This window comes from Notamacropus eugenii, chromosome 3 (assembly GCF_028372415.1).
Source record: "Notamacropus eugenii isolate mMacEug1 chromosome 3, mMacEug1.pri_v2, whole genome shotgun sequence".
Classification (NCBI taxonomy): Eukaryota; Metazoa; Chordata; class Mammalia; order Diprotodontia; family Macropodidae; genus Notamacropus; species Notamacropus eugenii.
The window spans coordinates 399,886,914-399,907,212 of NC_092874.1; the positions used below are offsets into that span (position 1 = coordinate 399,886,914).

The following is a 20,299-nucleotide window of genomic DNA, read 5'->3' on the forward strand; positions in this document are numbered from 1 at the left end:
ATATAAGTAGATATAGATAGATTGATTTTATCAATGTTTTTCTTTTTTAAAAAAATTCTTAGTTATAAAGGATGACTCTCTGGGAGTGAAGTAGGATAGGGATACAAAGGGAAATTTAGGTGATTTAAAAACAAGGAAAAATCAATAATTTTTCTTTTAAAAATACAAGCATTAATTAAGCACCTTCTGTTGCTTGATCTTGTGTTAAGCACCCAGAATACAGAAATAAAGTGAACACATTCTTCCTTTCAAAGAGCTTACGTTCCATCAGAGGAAACAGTATGCGTTTATATCAGTGCATACAGAATAAACACAAAGCAAACACAAGGAAAGGAGGGCACTAGCACGAGGGGGATTAGGAAGGATATGATAAAGAATATGATGCTTGAGAAAGTCAGGGATTTTATGAAGCACAAATGAGAAAAGAACATATTCCAGGCAGGAAGCACAGCCAATACAAAGGCCCAGAGACAGGAGATAGAATGTTTCCTGTGGGAAACAGAGAGCCTAGTTTGCCTGGAGTGTGGGAAGGGGTACATAGTATAGTGAGTTTAGGAAGATAGATTGGGCCCAGGTTGTGAAGTTCTTTAAAAGGAACAAAACGGAGGAGATGATATTTGATCCTAGAGATGGTAGGGAAGTATTAGAGTTAAATGAGTGACATAATCAGAGCTATGCTTAAAGAAAAACATTTTGAGAGCTGTGTGGAAGACAGATTAGAGAAAGGAGAGAGTTGAAGCATGGAGATAGGAGTCTATTAGAATGGCCCATGAGGGAGGGGATAAGGACCTGTCTTAAGGTGGTGGCTTTATAAGCATTTATTAAACAAAGAGAAAAGGGGTGATATATAAGAGAAAGTGCGAAGGTAGAAACATTAAGATTTGGTAATTGATTGGATATGTAGGATGAGAAATAGTAAAGGGTACTGATGCTAAGATTAATAGTATAAATGATTAGAAAAATAGTGGTGCCTTCAAAAGAAAGAGGGGTGTTTGGAAGAGTAAGCTCTTGGTTAGGGTTGGGGCAAGAGGACTGTGGAGAATGAGTTCTGTTTTGGACAACAAAATATATTACATAACAATCAAGGCATTATCCCTGAAGACCACATATTGGAATCTTCCTAAAACAAATGGGTCTATCTACTCCTTAGATTCCACCTATCCCTTTTTCCCCTCTTATCCCCTTCCCTTCTATTGTCCTGTAGGGCAAGATAGATTTCTATACCTCATTGCCTATATATTTTATTTCCTAGTGGCATGTAAAAACAATTTTTGACATTTATTTTTAAAGGTATGAGTTTAAAGGTATGAGTTTTCTCCCTTCTGCCCTCATTGAGAAGGCAAACAATTCAGTATAGGTTATACATATGTAATCATGCAAAACACTTCCATAACAGTCATGTTGTAAGAGACTAGCTATATTTCCCTCTATCCTGTCCTGCCCTTCATTTATTCTATTCTCTCCTCTAACCTGTCCCTCTACCAAAGTGTTTGCATCTGATTACCCCTGCTTCCAATCTGCTATCCCTTCTATTATTCCCCCCTCTCTTATCTCCTTCTCCCCTGTTTTTCTGCAGGGTAAGATAAACTTCTATACCCAATTGAGTGTGTGTGTTATTCCCTCCTAAAGCCAAATCTGATGAAAGGAAGGTTCACTTATTCCCTTTCACCTTTCCTTTCTCCCCCTCCATTGTAAAAGCTCTTTCTTGCCTCTTTTATGTGAGATGATTTACGACGTTCTACCTCTCCCTTTCTCTTTCTCCTACTACATTCCTCTCAACACTTAATTTTCCTTTTTAGATGCCATCTCTTCATATTCAGCTTACCTTGTGCCTTCTTTCTCCATCTATATATATATATATGCGCATATGTGTATATATGTATATATATGTATATACACACATGCACATATACACACATACACATATATTCTCTCCAACTATCCTAATACTGAGAAAGGTCTCATGAGTTACAAATATCTTTCCATGTAGGAATATAAACAGTTCAACTTTAATAAGTCCCTTATTGTTTCTCTTTCCTGTTTACCTTTTCATGCTTCTCTTGATTCTTGCATTTGAAAGTCAAATTTTCTATTTAGCTCCGGTCTTTCCAACAAGAATGCTTGGGAGTCCTCTATTTCACTGAGGTTCCATTTTTTCCCCTGAAGTATCATACTCAGTTTTGCTGGGTAGATGATTCTTAGTTTTAATCCTAGTTCCTTTGACCTCTGGAATATCATATTCCAAGCCCTCCAGTCACCTAGTATAGAAGCTGCTAAATCTTGTGTTATCCTGATTGTGTTTCCACAATACTTGAATTGCTTCTTTCTGGTTGCTTGTGATACTTTCTGCTTGACTGGGAACTCTGAAATTTGGCTACAATATTCCCTAGGAGTTTTGAAAGAGATCCTGGGGATCTCTTTCAAGAGGTGATTGGAGGATTCTTTCCATTTCTATTTTACCCACTGGTTCTAAAATATCAGGGCAGTTTTCTTTGATAACATCTTGAAAGATGATGTCTAGGTTCTTTTTCTGATCATGGCTTTCAGGTAGTCCCATAATTTTAAAATTATTTCTCCTGGATACATTTTCTAGGTCAGTTGTTTTTCCAATGAGATGTTTCACATTGTCTTCTATTTTTTTCATTCTTTTGGTTCTGTTTTATAATTTCTTGATGTCTCATAAAGTCATTAGCTTCTATTTGCTCCATTCTAATTTTGAAGGAATTATTTTCTTCAGTGAACTTTTGGACCTCTTTTTCCATTTGACCAATTCTTTTTTTTAAGGCATTCTTTTCCTCAATGGCTTTTTGGACCTCTTTTGCCATTTGGGTTAGTCTAATTTTAAAGGTGCTAATTTCTTTAGCATTTTGGAGGATTTCCTTTAGCAAATTGTTGACTTGTTTTTCATGATTTCTTGCATCATTCTCATTTCTCTTCCAAATTTTTCCTCTATTTCTCTTATCTGATTTTCAAAATCTTTTTTGAGATCTTCCAAGATCTGAGACCAATTCATATTTTTCTTGGAGGCTTTGGATGCAGGAGCTTTGGCTTTGTTATCTTCTTCTGGTTGTATGTTTTGATCTTCCTCATCAGTGATGTAAGAAAATACCTCTTCACTGAGAAAGTAAGAATCTATAGTCTGTTTCTTTTTCCATGTTTGCTCATTTTCCCAGCCAATTACTTGACTTTGGAGCTTTTTGTTAAGTGGAGATCTCTGGAAGCAGCCTTTATATTAGCAGTGGCTGCTGCCACCCTAGGGTTGAGTTCAGGGCTGGGGCTGGGGCCAGACCACATTTCCCTCTCAGCCAGATGAGAGACCCTTCTCACCAACCTTAGAAACTGTCTCTGGCTTCTGTAGGTTGAGAACTCTGTAAACTGCAGTAGCCACCAGTGTAGTTAGTCCCCTAAGACGTGCTCCAGCTCCTTCCTTGTCTGGTGAACTGTGTTCTTCTCCCAGCCCAGCATGACAGACCCTTCCATCGATGTTCCAGATTGTCTTGGATTGGAAATTTGCTTCACTTTGTCATTCTATGGATTTTGCTCTTCCAGAATTTGTTCAGAGTAAATTTTTACAGGATTTTTCAGGGGTTTGGGCAGAGAGCTCTAGCAGGCCCCTGCTTCTGTTCTTCCATCTTGGCTCCACCTCTCCCCGCTAAAATTTATTTTTTTTAAATGCTAATAAAATTGGTAAAACCTTAGCTAATTTGATTAAAAAGAAGAGACTAGAAAACCAAATCAATAAAATAGCAAGTGAGCAAGGCAAAATCACAGCAAAATGAAAAGAAATTTAAAAATAATCAGAACTTATTGTATAGTCATATAGTAATAAAACTGAGAACATAAAAGAAATTGAGAATACCTTCAAAAATATAAAATCCCCAAACTTCCACATAAGGATGTTAAATAACTCAGTATCAGAAAAGGAAATCAATCTAGCTGTAAAGAATTATCAAAGAAAAAACAAAAACAAAACAAAAAGCCCTGGACTTACATAGATTCACAAGAGAATTCTATCAACTTTTTAAAGAATAGTTAGCATCCACACAACACAAATTTTGTTCAAAAACTTAAAAATAAAGAACCCTACCAGTACCCTTTTATCATACAAATCCAATCCTAATACCTAAACCAAGGAAAGATAAAACATGGAAAGAAAACTATAGGCCAATATCATTAAGGAATACTAACTCAAAAATTTTAACTAAAACCCTATGAAACAGATTATAGTGATTTATCCAAGAAATTATGCATTATTATAAAGTGGAATTTATAACAGAGATGTAAAGATGATTCAATATTAGGAAAATGATCAGCATAATTAATCCTATTAAAACCAAAAACATCTCAAACCACATGATCATCTCAATAGATGTATATTTGATGATATGCAATACTCTTTGAAGATAAAAACTCAATAAAGTATTGGCACAGAAGGAACTTTTTAAATATTATAAAAAGAATTTATTTAAAATAAAAAATAAGCATCATATGAAATGGGAATACACTAGAATCTTTCCCAATAAATACAGGAACATTCTTCTCACTCATTTACTATAACACTGGAAATGTTATCAACAACAATTAGATAAGAGAAACAAATTAAAGGAATAAAGATAGGTGAAAAAGATATAAAGCTATCCCTGTTTGCTGATGAGATGATGATTTATTTGGAAAACCTCAGGCAATCAGCAAGGATATTGAATGAGACAAGAAGTAGCCTTGGAAAAGTTGCAGGTTACAAAATAATAAAAAATCAATGGCATTTCTATGTAATAATAACAAAAGAGAAGAAGTAATAAACGAAAGGGAAACCCCATTCCAAATAACTATAAAATGCACAAAATATCTGGGGATTGACTCTCCAAAGTACATGAAAGTCTTTTATAGATTCAATTACAAAGTACTCCTTAAAGGATTACACAACAACCTGAGTAGCCAGAAGAAAATTCAGTGCTCATGGCCAGGCAGTGTGAATATAATAAAAATGACAATACTACCAAAATAAACTTACTTTTTTACTGCTATACCAAGCAAATTACCAATAGGATACTTTCTGTGGTTGTTTAGTTGAATAGTTGTATCTAACTCTTTATGACCCCATTTGAGGTTTTCTTGGCAAAGATATTGGAATGGTTTGTCATTTTCTTCTCCAGCTCCCTTTACAGATGAGGAAATTGAGGCAAACAGGATTAAGTGTTAAGCTAAGGTCAGATAGCCAGTAAATATCTGAGACCAGATTTATCTTGACACCAAGGCTGATACTCTATCCTCTGTACCACCTAGCTGCCCTTAGGATACTTTGCAGAACTTGACAAACTAATAAAATTCATTTGGAAAAACAAAAGACCCAAAATATGAAGGGAAATGATGAAAAGGATGAAGGAAGAATAATGCTTCAAACTATATTATAAATCAGCAGTCATCAGAACCATCTGTAATGGTTAAAAAACGGAGAGAGAGATCAATGGAGCAGGTTAGACTTGGGAGATTCAGAAACAAACAGAACTCAATAATCCAGGGTTTGATAAAGCAGAAAACATACATTCTAGAAGTAAAAATTTCCTATATAACAAAGACTGAAAACTGGAAGCTGCCTGGCAGAAATTAGGCTTTTCCCTACACCTTATACCACACTCCACAGAATATTCCAAATGGATAATTAAATCATACTGGGTTATTTAGACAAGAAACAAATTACATGCCTCTCATGGCTATAGATAAGAGATGTATTCTTAACCAAAGAGATAGAGGTAGTTACAAAAGATAAAACGGATAGCTTTGATCACTTGAAACAAAGAATTCTGCTTAGACAACATTAATGCATCTAGGATAATAAAGTAAGTGGTTGAACAGGAAAAAATACTTTGTATTAAATGTCTCTGATAAGTGGTATGCAAGACACATACATATATATGTATATATGTGTATGTATATATTAAACTAATAACCAATCCCCAAATAGGTAGATGGTGAAAGGGTATGAACAAATAGATCTCAAAAGAACTACATAGCATATGCAACCACATGAAAAAATTCTCCAAATCACTAATAATAAGAGAAAGGCAAATCAAAACACTTTGACAGCTTCACCTGATGCCCTGCAAACTGGCAAAGATGATAAAAAAATGACAACAGTCAGTTTTGGAGGAATTGTAGAAGGATAAGCACACTAATACATTATGGGTAAAGCTGTGAAATGGCACAACCATTTTGGAAAGAAATTTGGAATTATGCAAATAAGGTGACTAAAATGTTCACACCTTTTAAACTAGAAACTCTATTACTGGCTTAAACCCCAAGACAGATATTGATTAGAAAAAGGTTCCCATATACAGTATTTCAAGATATTTTTAGTAACACTTTTTGTAATAGTAAAAATTTGAAACAACGTAGATGCCCATCAGTTAGGGAATATCTAAATAAATTGTGGTACATGAATGTAATGGAATATTACTGCACTATAAGAAATTAAGATTGTGATGAATAGAGAGACATATTTACAGATCTATATGAATTGATGTAGAATGAAGTAGTCAGAGCCAATATAAATGGAAAGACCAACACATCAAAAAAGCTAAAGTAAATGTCCCAAAGTTATAAATATCAAGCTGGTCTCTAATGAGAAGAGATAAGAAGACATCCCCAACACATTCCTTGGAGGAGATGGGAGGGCCACAGGTGAAACACATTACATATAATTTTGACTTAATACATTTATTAGATATGCTGATTTTTTTTCCTTTCAAACCCCGCCTTCCCCCCCCCCCCCACTATTTTTTCAAATGAGATGGTTCTCAGTAAGGGAAGGTGGAAGAACACAGATGATACTTTGGTGATGTAAGAAGCAGAAAACATTAACAAAAAATAATTTTTTAAAAAGTAGAGGAGCCACTTCATATAGAAGGAGCAATGGAATATTTATTCCCCCGTTAAAGATGCACAAACAAGACTCTAAACATATAAAACTATACCAGGTTTAAAAGATGATTTTTTTCAAAGTACAGATACTACCACCACAAATAGCAAAGAGGGGAAAACTTTACCAAATCAAATTATGAAACTGGTGGTTTCAAAATGAAAATTGACTTAATGATAAAAAGAAAAAGGGAGAGACAGAGACAGAGACAGAGACAGACAGAGACAGAGAGACAGAAAGAGAATTAGCTAGAATAAGAGTCAATACTTCTATTCACAAAATACTCCTGAATACTTTTGTTTGTTCAGGAGACAAACAAACTACAGAAAGAAAATCACTAGAAAAAATGTCAGCAGCAATTTAAATTTACCTGATGGACTTTTACTTAGGCTCAGAGCAAGCATAATGAAATGGCTGATTGAAATATTGAACATGGAAAACCATATCCGGGAAAATAAAAGTCAAAGCTAACCACACAAAGCACCAGCTTTACTTGTTCACTTCATGTGAAGAAGCCAGTAAAAAAAAAAATTAACATTTTTATGACCACAGCTTCTATTCTGATGCTCAGAAGCTCAGGAGATGGGGTTTATTTTGGGAAAACACAGGCACATGAATCTGGTGTGATTTGAGTTATAAAACAGAAGTGAGGGATCTGCTGTTGATGCCCAGGGACTTGTTCAAAGGGTACAATTAACAAATACTGAATTAAGATGTTTTCCCTCTCAACCAAAGAATTAAAACAATACTCAGGTTCATATTTATCTTGTTAAGAGCCTTGAACAGGGTTTTTTTTGTTGTTGTTGTTCAATCATGTCCGATTCTTCATGACCCCTTTTTAGGGATTTTCTTGGCAAAAACATTGGAGTGATTTGCCATTTTCTTCTCCAACTCATTTCACAGATGTGGAAATGAGGTAAATAGAATTAAATGATGTTCCCAGGGTCATATAACTACATGTTTGAGGTCACATTTGAACTCATGATTCCAAGTCCAACCCTATTCACAGCATCACCTAGCTGCCCCTTGAATGGGGGCACTAAGCCTTTTTTTGTGACCTGGAGAAGATACTGTGAGGACAATACAGAAGAAACACATTGTAGGTGAAGGGGCAAAGCCAGAGAGGAGCTTACTGGGGGCACAACCAAGAAGTAAATTTGGTGAAGGAAGCTCTACAGGGTACTCAACATTTTTTGTGTCATGGATTCTTTGGGCTGTCTGGTAAAACCTATGGACCCCTTCACAGAATGTTTTTAAATGCATAGAATTAAAATACATAGGATTATAAATGCATAGAATTAAAAATATAGGGTTATAAAGAAAAGCAATTCTATTGAAATAATTATAAAAATATTTTTTGAAAGTTCATGAAACCACTTAAATCTGTCTCCAAATTCCTTGGGGTATCCATGGATCCCAGATGAAGAAGTTGTGCCTTATACTGTGCCTTAACTATCCTTTCCCTTACTTCTTCCCAGCCTCCACCCTTAAGGAAGGAAAGACTGAACCTGTTTTGGGATTAAATTCACTAATCTTAAAAGAGAGGAAAGTCCTTCCCAGTCCTGCTTCTAATCATTGAACTGGATGATAATTTCTTACCTGGCAAAAGACTTACTTACACGCTAAATGAAAGGATTGGACAAGACCTTTTACAACGCTATTTGTGTTCTCTGTCTTCTGGGGCACAGGGACAAAAGATTTAAAAAGAATAAATCCCATAGAAAGGGACTTCCACTCATCTTATTCGTATCAACCTCTAAAGTATCTACATCTGGAAGAGTTCCAATCATTTTCCCTGCATCTGATCTCAGAAAACCACGTAGAACAAAAGACATTTGGAAAATGACCTCTCCTGCTGACTAATGTACAAGCATAAGTTGGCGTCCAGTGCGCCACCAAATGGTTCTAACTCTTGACTATGAAAATAAAGTATATGTAACATCACTTATTTTTTTTTCACTGTGTCTGTAGTTTTGGTTTAATTATTCCCCAAGCTGTGGTCTGTCTTTCATGATAAACAGCGTAGTGGACAGGTGATAAAAATAGGGAAATGAAGCAAATGCCAAGTCTTCAAAGAAAAAGGAGAGGAATTCTCAAGCAGCCAAGTTCTTTTACACTGTGTAATATGTACTAATTTACGATTAATGAGAAAGAAGAAAAAAAACCTATACAGAATTCAGTCAATGCTACATGGTTCAACAAATTAGAAAGTACATACGGTTCTAAAACTAGATGTAGAAAATCAGGATATGAGCCAGCACCTTTAATTGTTGCTAGGCAGTACAGCGGATAGAGTGCTAGACCTGGAATCAAGGAAGATGTGAGTTAAAATCCAGCTTCAAACACTTATTAGGTGGGTCTGAGTCAGGAAGACCCATCTTCCTAAGTTCAAATCTGGCCTCCAACACTTACTAGTGGGAGGTAGGTGCTATTACAATGCATATTTGCTAGATGAGGAAACTGAGGCAAATATAGTGTAATTAAGGCTAGGTTGCACCGCAGATAGTGTTGGACCTGGACTCAGGAAAACCTGATTTCAAATCCAGCCTCAGACACTAACAAATTGTATAATCCTGGGAAAGTCATTTAACATCCGTTTGCCTCAGTTTCCTTAACTGTAAAATCTGGAAAGTAACCACCTACCTCTCAGAGTTTTTGTGGAATCAAATGAGATAATTTGGTAAAGCACAGTGCCTGTTATATAGTAGGTGCTTAATAAATGTTCATTTCTTTCTGTTCATATCCATTCTAGGGCCCTTTCCTTTGTACTATCATGCCTCAAATAGATCAATTTAAATGGTTAGTTCTTACTCTAACTTTTCATGTTCATATTTCATGAAAGAAACATGCCAAGTTTTTTAGACTTTTAATTTAATTACTGAGAAAATCTCTTTTTGTAAACTGAGGAGAAGAGGCATAGGACCTAGGATTTCATTTGTATAGGGAACCCTTGGATGAGGAAGCTCTCTTTATCCATCCATGTGGCTCCTTCTCTGCAATTTCTAATCCTAGAGAGCTGCCTAGAGCAGAGGTGTCAAACCTACAGCCAGCCCACAGGCCATCAGAACCAGATTAAAATGAAATTGGGAAATATTTAACAAAAAGAAATAAAAATATAATTTTTGTTGTTGTTGCTTAGTTAATTAATCATATCCAACTCTGTGACTCTATTTTGAAGGGTTTTCTTGGCAAAGATACTGAAGTAGTTTGTTATTTCCTTGTCCAGTTCATTTTGTAGATGAGAAAACTGAGGCAAACAGTTAAGTGACTTGCCCACACACACCTAGTGTCTGAGGCCAGATAGGAACACAAGGCTTCCTGACTTCATGGTCAGCACCATCCAGCTGCCCTCAAATACCATAGAATATGAATAATGTTAATATGGTGGTTTTGAACCAATGTGTGGCCCACAGGGATCCTTATGAACAGTTTCATGCCATGTTCTTATTAGAATTTGACACCATAGAGAACCAAGAGATAAAATAATGCCTTGCCCATGGACTCAATCACTATGTGTTGGGGGCATGACTGGATAAAATAATAGTTAACATTCAAATAGGGCCTACTATGTGCCAAGTGCTTTACATATATCATCTCATTTGATTCTCATAACAACCCAGATGAAGACACCGAGGCATTCAGGTTCAGTTACTTGCCCGAGGCCAAATCTGAATTCAGGTGTTCCTGACTCCAGAACTGACACTCTCTTGTCTGCACCAACAAAGGTCTTCTTGGCTCTAAGGCCTGTTCTCTATCTGCTGTACTACGGTCCTATGTAGTATGGCAGAAAGAAAGGTAGTCTGAGACAGAGTCAGAATGCTTGGGTTCAGCTAAGTTTTGTGACATTAGGAACTTTTCATGACTCTAGAGATAAATACACAAGTAGAATCCAGAGTACAGGACAGCAGGTTGGATGTGAAAAACAAGAGGAAAGGCTAATCTAGCATTGTCATGACCGAAAGACCAAAGTCCTCCAAAGGACCACTATGTATGTGGTTTCTTGGATGTGATAAGGAAGCTGTCTTTTATTTTTTTCTTATCTGGAGGAAGAGTTGGACCAGTGACTGGAAAGAATGAGTTCAATGTAACAGCATTTTACAACATAATGACCATCAAAATATTCCCTGAGGAATTCCCTTAGGAATCTTTGAGGTAAAAGTGAAGAAAAAAGAGCCTTCTGGACTTGGATTTTGCCTGCGCAAAGTCACAAAGAAGGGAGAGGGAAGGCCTTGTATAGGAAACAGCAAAACAGTCATATAGGCTGAAACGTAATATGTGAAAGGCTGTATAATTTGTAATATGGAAAGGCAGAGAAGAGCCAGGCTGTGAAGGGTTTTGATCGACAGGCAGGACTTTAACCTAGAGGCAACAGGGAGGTAGTAAAATTTCTTGGACAGAGGAGTGATATGGTTAAATTTGTGTTTTAGGCATATCATTTTGGCAGCTGTGTGGACAATGGACTGAAAGTAGGAAGACAAGTTTGGAAACGACTAAAATAGTCCAGGTGAGAGATGGGCTGGAACGAAGGTAGTGACTCTCAGTCAGTCAAAAAACAATTCATTAAGAACCTGCTAAGGTGGGTATATAGGTAGCCCTCTGTCTGCTTCAGTTTCCTCTACTATGGAAAGGGATGATAATAATAACACCTACCTTACAGAATTGTTATGAGGGTCAAAGAAGATAGTATTTGTAAAGCATTAAGCAACTTAACCCCAATTGCCTCCAAAAAAAAGCAAAGAAATTGAAACAAAGTAGAAGCCCAATGATTAGAGAATGTCTAAACAAATCATGGAACATGAATTAATGAGGTATTACTGTACTAAAATAAGTGACAAATGTGTTAAATATAGAGAAACATGGAAAACTCTACATGAACTCATGTTCATGTAACTTAAATTAAATGAAACGGACCCAAGGAAACAACATATGCAACGACTACAACAACATAAATGGAAAGAACAACCACAAAATAATCAAAAGTGAATTTTGCACCACAGGAAAAAATGCTCCAAATTACTAATAGTAAGAGAATTGATCATCAAAACAACCTGGAAGCTTCACCTTACACTCTGCATATTGGTCAAAAAATGGCAATAGTCAATGTTAGAGGGGTTGTGAAAGAATAGGCACACTAATACATTGTTGGTGGAGCTGTGAAATGGTACAATCATTCTGGAAAGCACTTTGGAATTATGCAAATATAGTGACTAAAATGTCCATACCCTTTGAATCAGAGTCCTATTACTGAGCTTGAACCCCAAAGAAATCATCGATAAGGAAAAAATGTCCCCATATACCCCCCCCCCAATATCCATAGTAGCACTTTTATGGCAGCAAAGAAAACAAGGTAGATTCCTATTAATTGAGGAATGGGTAAACAAATTGTGGTACATGAACGTAATAGAATTTTTCTTTGCTGTGAGAAATTATATGTGTGATGAATACAGAGAAGTATGGCAAGATCCATATGAATTGATGAGGAGGGAAGTAAGTAGAACTAAGAAAACAATATCCAGAGTAACTACAACAATTTAAATGGAAATAACAACATACCAAAAAAAGTAAATGAAACAAAATTATAAAGATCAAATGGGAATCAAATGAAAAGACATGAGAAGATACCCCTAATCTGTCCCTTCAGGGAAGTGATGGGTCCAAAGTTGTTACATATTGCAAGTTTTTGGACTTTTTCTATATATCAATCAACTGTGCTGACTTTTTTCTTTCTCTTTTTCCTCTCCAAAAACACTGCTTTAAATATGGGATAGTTCTATGGGAGGGAGAGTGGGTAAGATACATGAAATACTGTGGGGATGTAAGAAACACAAAATATCAATAAAACTTATCTTTTGAAAAAAGTGAATGTTGCAGAATTATAAAGAACAAAACAAGCCTGGTCCCAAAGAAGAGATATGAGAAAATACATTCCTTCTCACTCCTTTGCAAAGGTGAGAATTCCCTGGATATGGAATACAAAATAAGAGTTGGATTTTTTTGATGTACTGATAGGTTTTGCTGTTTTCCCCTCCTTTCTCTCTCTCTCTCTCTCTGTGTGTGTGTGTGTGTGTGTGTGTGTGTGTCTTTAATATCTTACTCTTAAATGATTCTCTAAGAGAAGATAGGGAGAGAGATGCTAGGAGAAATTTAGGTGATATAAAAATACAAAGGTATGTCAATTTTTAAAAAACAAAGCATTTGCTTTTAACTGTTAAGGAAGACTGATAAGTTGAAGAACTCCCAATTAGGAAGCTATTGAAATAGGTCAGGTAGCACTGACATGGACCTTAAGTACAGTAGTAGCTATATGAATGGAAAGAAGAGGATGGATTAAAAAGATGTTGTGGGTATCTTCTCACCTCCACCAGACCGGTCTCCCTTATGCACAGATCTGATCATGCTGAACTGGGGAACTTCATTTTTGCTCTGATTTTTAAAGTCATGAGTTGGAAAATATTATCTTTAGAGGCCAAATATTTGCATTTGGACCGAGAGTCTAGCTGTAGAGGCTTCAGAAGTATTAAATTAACTTAAATTCAGATAACTTTTATTGATGCAATGACCAATCATTTTTTCTACAAGACCAATGATGAAATATGCTTCTCACCTCTTGGCAGAGAGATGATGGATGATAGGTTCAAAATGAGACATACATTTTCATGTATGAATTTGTTTTTTTAAAATGATAAGTTATTTTTTCCCAATTACATGTAAAAACAATTTTTAACATTATTATTTTTTTTTAACTTTGAGTTTCAAATTCTCTTCCTCCTTCTCCCTTCCCTGAAATGGCAAGCAACTTGATACAGATTATACACGCACAATCATGCAAAACATATTTGCATATTAGTCATGTTGTGAAAGAAAACTCAGACTAAGAAAAAAATGGGAATAAAGTAAATTTTAAAATAGTATGCTTCAATCTGCATTCAGTCTTTATCAGCTTTTTCTCCAGAAGTAGGTAGTATTTTTCATCATGAGTCCCTTGGAATTGTCTTGGATCATTGTATTACTGAGAAGAGGTAAGTCAATGAATTTGTTTCTCTTGATTTCACTAACTTGTTACAAGGAAGGGCTTTATTTTTTGTAAGGAAGATTTGTAGTTGTAAGTGAGGTATAGTGCTAGCAAGACAAAATTAAGCAAAAGAAAGGAGCACAAATGAAATATTTCTAAAATGTACATACAATGGTATAAGGAAATTCACAAGAGTAGTGATACTACCATGTTAAATTTAATACATTAAGAACAGCAAGTTATGCACAATAGAGATGCATGGTTTCACATACGAGATTCTTTTTTAAGATCTTTGCATATGGAAATGATCATGCTTATTAATGTTTGTCAGGTTCATAAGAAGAAAACATATTTTAAGAACATATAGGTTTTAACTTTAATGTAGATTATCTCTTTCAATGAAGATATGGGTCTAAATCCAGATTCTGTGACCTTGGGCAAGTCATTGATCAATACAATGAGCAATTATGATTTCAAAACACTGATGATGAAGCATGCTTATGACCTCTTGGTGCAGAATGAGACATACGACTTCAAAAACATTCAATCTATGAATTTGTTTTTCCCTCAGACTAAATTTCTCCATCTGTAAAGTGAGGGCATTGGATTAGATGACCTCCTAAATCCCTTTCATTTCTAGATCTGTGACCCTCTGATCAGATCATTATAACTAGCATTTGTATAGAACCTACTGCATTCCAGGCACTGTGCTAAGTGTTTAACAAATATTTTCTCTTTTGATCTTCACAGCAAACTTGGGAGGTAGGTGCTATTGTTATCCCCATTTTACAGTTGAGGAAACTGAGGCAAGCAAGATTAAGTGACTTACCCAGGATCACACAGCTAGTAAGTGTCTGAGACCAGAAGGAAGAAAAAGAAAAGACAAAAAGAAAGAATTCCTTCCTGAAGGATCACATATTTGATCCCAGAAGACATGCCTTGTAGATCCTGTGGGTTCAGTTCCAAACTACCACAATAAGTTGAATATGGAAATAAAACAAGTCACGGGAATTTATTGGTTTTCCAGTGCATATAAAAGTTATTCACACACTATACTGTAGTCTGTGTGCAATAGTATTATGACTAAAAAAATCTACATACCTTAATTAAAAAATACTTTATTGCTAAAAAATGCTAACTATCATCTGAGGCTTCATTGAGTTGTAATCTTTTTGCTGGTGGACAGTCTTGCCTTGATATATCCATATCATACCACTGCTGACTGATCAGGATGGTGGTTGCTGAACATTGGGGTGGCTGTGGCAATTGCTTAAAGTAAGACAAGAATGAAGTTTGTCACATCAATAGACTCTTCCTTTTATTCCAACACTTTAAGGCCATATGGTAGGATTATTAATTGACCTAATTTCAATATTATTGTGTCTCAGGGAATAGGGAAACCAGAGGGGAGGATGAGGCATGAGAACAGCTGGAGCAGTTAGAACACACACAACATTTATCAGATAACTTCTCTGTCTTATATGGATGTGGTGTATGGCATTCCTAAACAATTACAATTCTAATATCAAAGTTCACTGATCACAGATCATCGTAACATATAATAATAATTTAAAAGTCTGAAATATTGCAAGAATTGCCAAAATCTGACACAGAGACGCAGTATAAGCACACTATGACCCATAGACTTGCTCGAGGCAGGGTCACCACAAACCTTCAATCTGTAAAAAATGCAAAATCTTCAGAGCAAAAAAAATGAAGTATGTCTGCACGTACTAAAGAAATGCAAAGTATCTGGGGATGGATTCCAAAAGGGGAAGGAACTAGAAAAGACCTTATGAAGGTGGTGGTGTCTGAGCTGATTTTTGAAGAAAATAGAAATTTTAAGAAGGAGAAAGAATCAGCAGCTGGAGGGATCAGGGAGAGCATCAAAGAGTAGGCTGCATCTGTGCTGAGCATTTGAAGGGAAAGGGAGGATTTTAAATGTGGAGATGAAGGAAGACTGTATCCCAAGTATGAAGGCAGTTGGCAATGCACACCTGTGGAAAGTGGAATAATCTCTGAGGTCTCTTTTTAACTGTCACTCCTACAATATTACGATTCTTCCTCTTCTGGGTTTTCCTCTCTGCTCCTCTCCCCTGCCCCCCTCCCCAAGTATGGAAAGTGACCTGAGTTAGTAGCGCAATCTATGGTCACAGAACCTGACCTTCCCAGACTGCGCTATCTGAGCTAATTTTCTTTATTTAAACAAAAGGAAGATGTTTTTACAATGACACATAACTAATGAGCTCGTAGAAAATTACCCTAAGGGTACATTTGGTTGGTTTTTTTTGCTAGAGTTTGGTTTTCCTTTTTCTATCACATTTTCACTACAGATTAAATTAGCATGAGAACCTGGAAGCCCCTGCACTTTACAATTCACCCTGAAACGCACAAGAATAGCAACCCGTAGCCTTGTTCCTCCTCACAGATTCAAGCAAGATATAACTTAGAGTAGATAATGTAGACATTATCATTATTTCCATTTTCCAGATGGGAAAACTGAGACTCAGAGGCTTTTCCAGGTCAAACCTCCTCCTTTAAATGATGAAGTCACCCTTTGCAAAGCAGCCAGATAACCATATCAACCAATTCATCACCATTAAACACCAGTTATTTTTCATTAGTTGAGAGTGGAAGACAGTCATCAAATTGGTATCCTATACCAGGTACCAATTATCCCAGCTTTCCTCTTTTTCCTCCCACCCATCCTTATTAGAGATAACACAATAGCCTTTTTTCCCTGTGTAGGTGAAGCTGGACGATTCAGTAGATTGAATGCTGGGCCTGGAGTCAGGAAAAACTGAGTTCAAATCTATCCTAAGACTGCAAAATCTTTGATCCTGGGCAAGTCACTTAGCCTCCATATGCCTATAAAATGAGGCTAATAACAGGACCTACCTCCAAGGTTTGGTCAAATGAGATAATTGATATTTGTAAAGCACTTAGTACAATGCCTGGTAGTAGGTGCTTAAAAAACTTTTATTTCCTTCCTCAGACTTCCATCCCTGGAAAGCATTCACAGAGAAGCAACACGCCATTAGCTAGGACAGAACAACCCTTACTTGGAGAGATGATGGATTTTATTCAGTTCACAAGCATGGTAGTCCCGGAGGCTTTAAAGAATAGGTTTCTAATTTGGCTTCCAAGCGAGAGAAACCAGTAGACACCCTGGGCAGTGAATTAAAAAGGGAAGAAGGAAAAAAAAAGCTATTAACAATAGGGAAAAAATGCCTGCTACTTACGTGGCAGGAAACTTGCGAAACTCCAAGTATTCAGTAGCTAAAGTGATGATAAACACATCTTCCAAATCTATCCTTTTTGACACCAACAGAACGTTGCCACCTTTATAAAGCAGACTTTTCGAGATAGATTTTAGATATAATAGAGAAGGTAATGCGCACTGTAGCCTCTGCAAAGTGGGGGCTAGGGCACTCACCTTACTCAAGCACGGCTTTCTGCGGTCGCTCCACAGTACTCCGAAGCCCCGCGGGTCCCCGGCCTGCCCAAGTCCCTTTGCCTCCTTTCAGCTCAGGTTGGGAGCTCAACCTCAGGCGGTCCCCGAGCATCAGGAGCTCTCCGCAGTCCAAGTCCCACTCTCCCGGAGGAGTGTGCACGTCAGTGCTCCTGCCCCGCCTCCCCAACAATAAAATCCCCAACTGACCGAGAAAGAGGAGGGGGAGAAAGGGGTGGTGCTCAAGCAGGTGGAGACAGTGGCTCAGAAGGGGAGGGACTGGAGGCTGCCTTGGGGGACCAAGGGGTCCCAGAAGTGAACTGGGGATGCCGCAGGGAGCTCGCTCTATTCCCGGTCTTCCACCCTAGACCTGGGCTCCCGGAGAGAAGCCTGTGCGGGGCTATGCGGGCAGAAGACGTACCAGGGACCTGCCTGGGGCGTTCTAAGACCAGTCTCAGAGGGAAGGAAGCGGCGGCTTCAGCTCCGTGGTTTGTTTTGCCTTTGCTTCTAACGCAACAATTCCCAATCTTCTTTTGGTCCCTGTGCCCCTTGACTTTTGGCAAACCTTCTGTACCCTCATTCAATATGAAAGGTAATAAATTTGAGAATTTACCATACATATGTACATTAAGAAATGGAGACGGATTTATTTCAAAAGGATAGTACAGTTCCCCAAATATTCTCCATGACTCCTTGACAAGCTTCCCAATACTTTAAGTTGGGAAACACTGCTCTAAAGGAAAAATGAGGTTGACAGGTTGCGTGGACAGAGAGGGAGGGGAAAGAGACAGAGACAGAGAGAGAGAGAGAGAGAGAGAGAGAGAGAGAGAGAGAGAGAGAGAGAGAGAGAGAGAGAGGAGGAGGGAGGGAGGGAGGGAGGGGGAGAGGGAGACAGAGAGAGATAGAGACAGAGAGACAGAGACAGAGAAAGGGAGAGAGGGAGGAAGACAGAAAGGGAGGGAGGGGAAGGAGGGAGGGAAAGAGAGGGAAAGAAGGAGGGAGGAAGGGACAAAGGGAAGGAGGGGGAGGGAGGGAGGGAAAGAGAGAGAGAAGGAGGGGGAAGGAGAGAGGGAGAGAGAGAGGGAGGGAGGGAAAGAAAGATGAGAGGGAAATAGGGAGGGAGAGAAAAAGAGGGAGAGATAGGGAGAGAGGAGAGAGATAGTGACAGAGAGAAAAAGAGAGAGAGTGAGAGAGGGAGGGAGAACATAGACTATGATACTTACTAGGTATGTGATTTTAGGTCAGTATCTTCCCTCTTATGGAGCTCAGTTTCCTCTTCTGCCAAAAGAAAGGTGTTCGATCTAATGTGTTTCTCTTTCAGCATCAACGTTTCATCTTTCTAAGTACCCAGGCGACTGGCTCACTGGGGTTGGGAGAAATGAATCCTCCGCTATGAGCAACTGACAAGCACATGAAGAAGGGAAGTTTGGCTTTTGGTTGGTTATATCCACGCCTCTGATGGCAGGTGCATGGAGGATGACAATACATTAAATGTTTAAAGACAAAGACAAGAGCACAAGGCTGTCATCGCAGCCCACTCTCCTCCACCTGAAGGTTCCTGAAGTTAAAGTATCTCCTCTGGTCAGAATGCAAAGGAAGTGCATGTCCCAAGGCAGAATGGGAATAGCCCCAGGTGAGGGTGGGGTAGGGAGGCCAAACCCCAGGGATTGGAGACAAAGAAAAGAATATTACTTTATTACTTAATCATACTCATTCCACCGTGAAGAGGAAACAGCTAGGACTGGGGAAAATGCCAGATTTGGAGATCGAAGAGATTTCATTTCGTCTCACTCATCTAATCTCCCAGTCTTAACTTCTTCATCTGTAAAAGGTGCACTCGGGGCCGCTAGGTGACGCAGTGGATGTTCCTGAGTTCTAATCCGGTCTCAGATACTAGCTGTGTAACTCTGGACAAGTCACTTGACCCTCTTTACCTCAGTTTCCTCATCTGTCAAATAAGCTGGAGAAAGAAATGATAAAACGCTCCAGCATCTTTGCCAAGAAAACCCCAAATGCGGTCACAAAGAGTCAGACACAAGTGAAAAATGACTGACCAATGACAAAAATGGGCACTTAGCTGTCCCATACTATCTGAACATGCCTCTGCTCTTTATTCAATCCTGTGTTCCCATTCTTATCTAAGATCTGCACCCTTCTGTATCTTTCTGTTTTCATGGGAGAGAAATAATCAGGAAAGAACTTCTAATCACCCATTAGGGCACTTTGTACCCATAATCACCTGACTTCTTTATTTACTGCCACCTTCCCTGCATACTCTTTGACCCAGCAATACTACAAGGTCAATATCCCAAAGAGATCAAAGGAAAAGGAAAAACACCTGCATATACAAAAATATTTGTAGCAGTTCTTTTTGTGGTGGCAAAGAATTGGAAATTGAGGGGATGCATGAGTTGGGGAATGGCTGAACAAATTGTGGCATATGATTGTGATGGAATACTGTTGTGCTATAAGATACGACCAGAGGGGTGGTTTCAGAAAAACAAGGTGTATGTAAGGAGGATTTTGTTATCTTTCTTAGAGCTAGTTTCTCAGGATCCATGGTCATGGGAATGTCTAGCTTTCAGGTGCTAGATAATAACTCCCAGAATAATCTCAAGGACTCTAGATAGTAATTCTTAGAATCATAGTGACAGACAGTCCCACTGAGGCTGTGCCATGAGATATAGGAGTGACATAATTAATATTTAATATGTTTGCACAGATTGACAATGTTGCTAAAGTTAACCTGTGAGCTTAATTTGTGACAAAATGCCTTTTTTGTCTGATGTCCTATAAAGCTGGTGGCCACTGCCACTGGTGGAAGGGAAAGCATGGGGAACCCTTAGGGGAATCTGTGTATGCCTCAACTGGCCCCCATTGAGGTTGAGGGGATTTAGGGGAGTACACAAGTGTGCCTGTC

The 20,299-nt window shown here is 37.9% G+C and overlaps 2 protein-coding genes across 6 annotated transcripts in view; one reads left to right on the forward strand and one right to left on the reverse strand.

The window, feature by feature from the left end:
• Positions 1-18,739, reverse strand: part of TMC5 (transmembrane channel like 5) — a 137,348-nt gene extending 118,609 nt beyond the window's left edge. For 2 of the 5 annotated variants that reach the window (XM_072598005.1, XM_072598001.1), the window contains exon 1: positions 17,365-17,500. The gene's annotated coding sequence lies outside the window, so the exon portion shown is untranslated. Of the gene's footprint in view, positions 1-16,990; positions 17,097-17,364; positions 17,501-18,602 lie in introns of those variants that run through there. The other 3 variants (XM_072598004.1, XM_072598003.1, XM_072598002.1) reach the window with 3 other exon arrangements.
• Positions 1-18,866, forward strand: part of LOC140532242 (uncharacterized) — a 56,474-nt gene extending 37,608 nt beyond the window's left edge. Inside the window, exons 2-3 of the mRNA XM_072650689.1 lie at positions 17,375-17,971; positions 18,701-18,866. Of these exons, the coding sequence (XP_072506790.1) occupies positions 17,375-17,971; positions 18,701-18,783 (680 nt within the window). The 3' untranslated portion in view covers positions 18,784-18,866. The remainder of the gene's footprint in view (positions 1-17,374; positions 17,972-18,700) is intronic.
• The last annotated feature ends 1,433 nt before the right edge of the window (positions 18,867-20,299 follow it).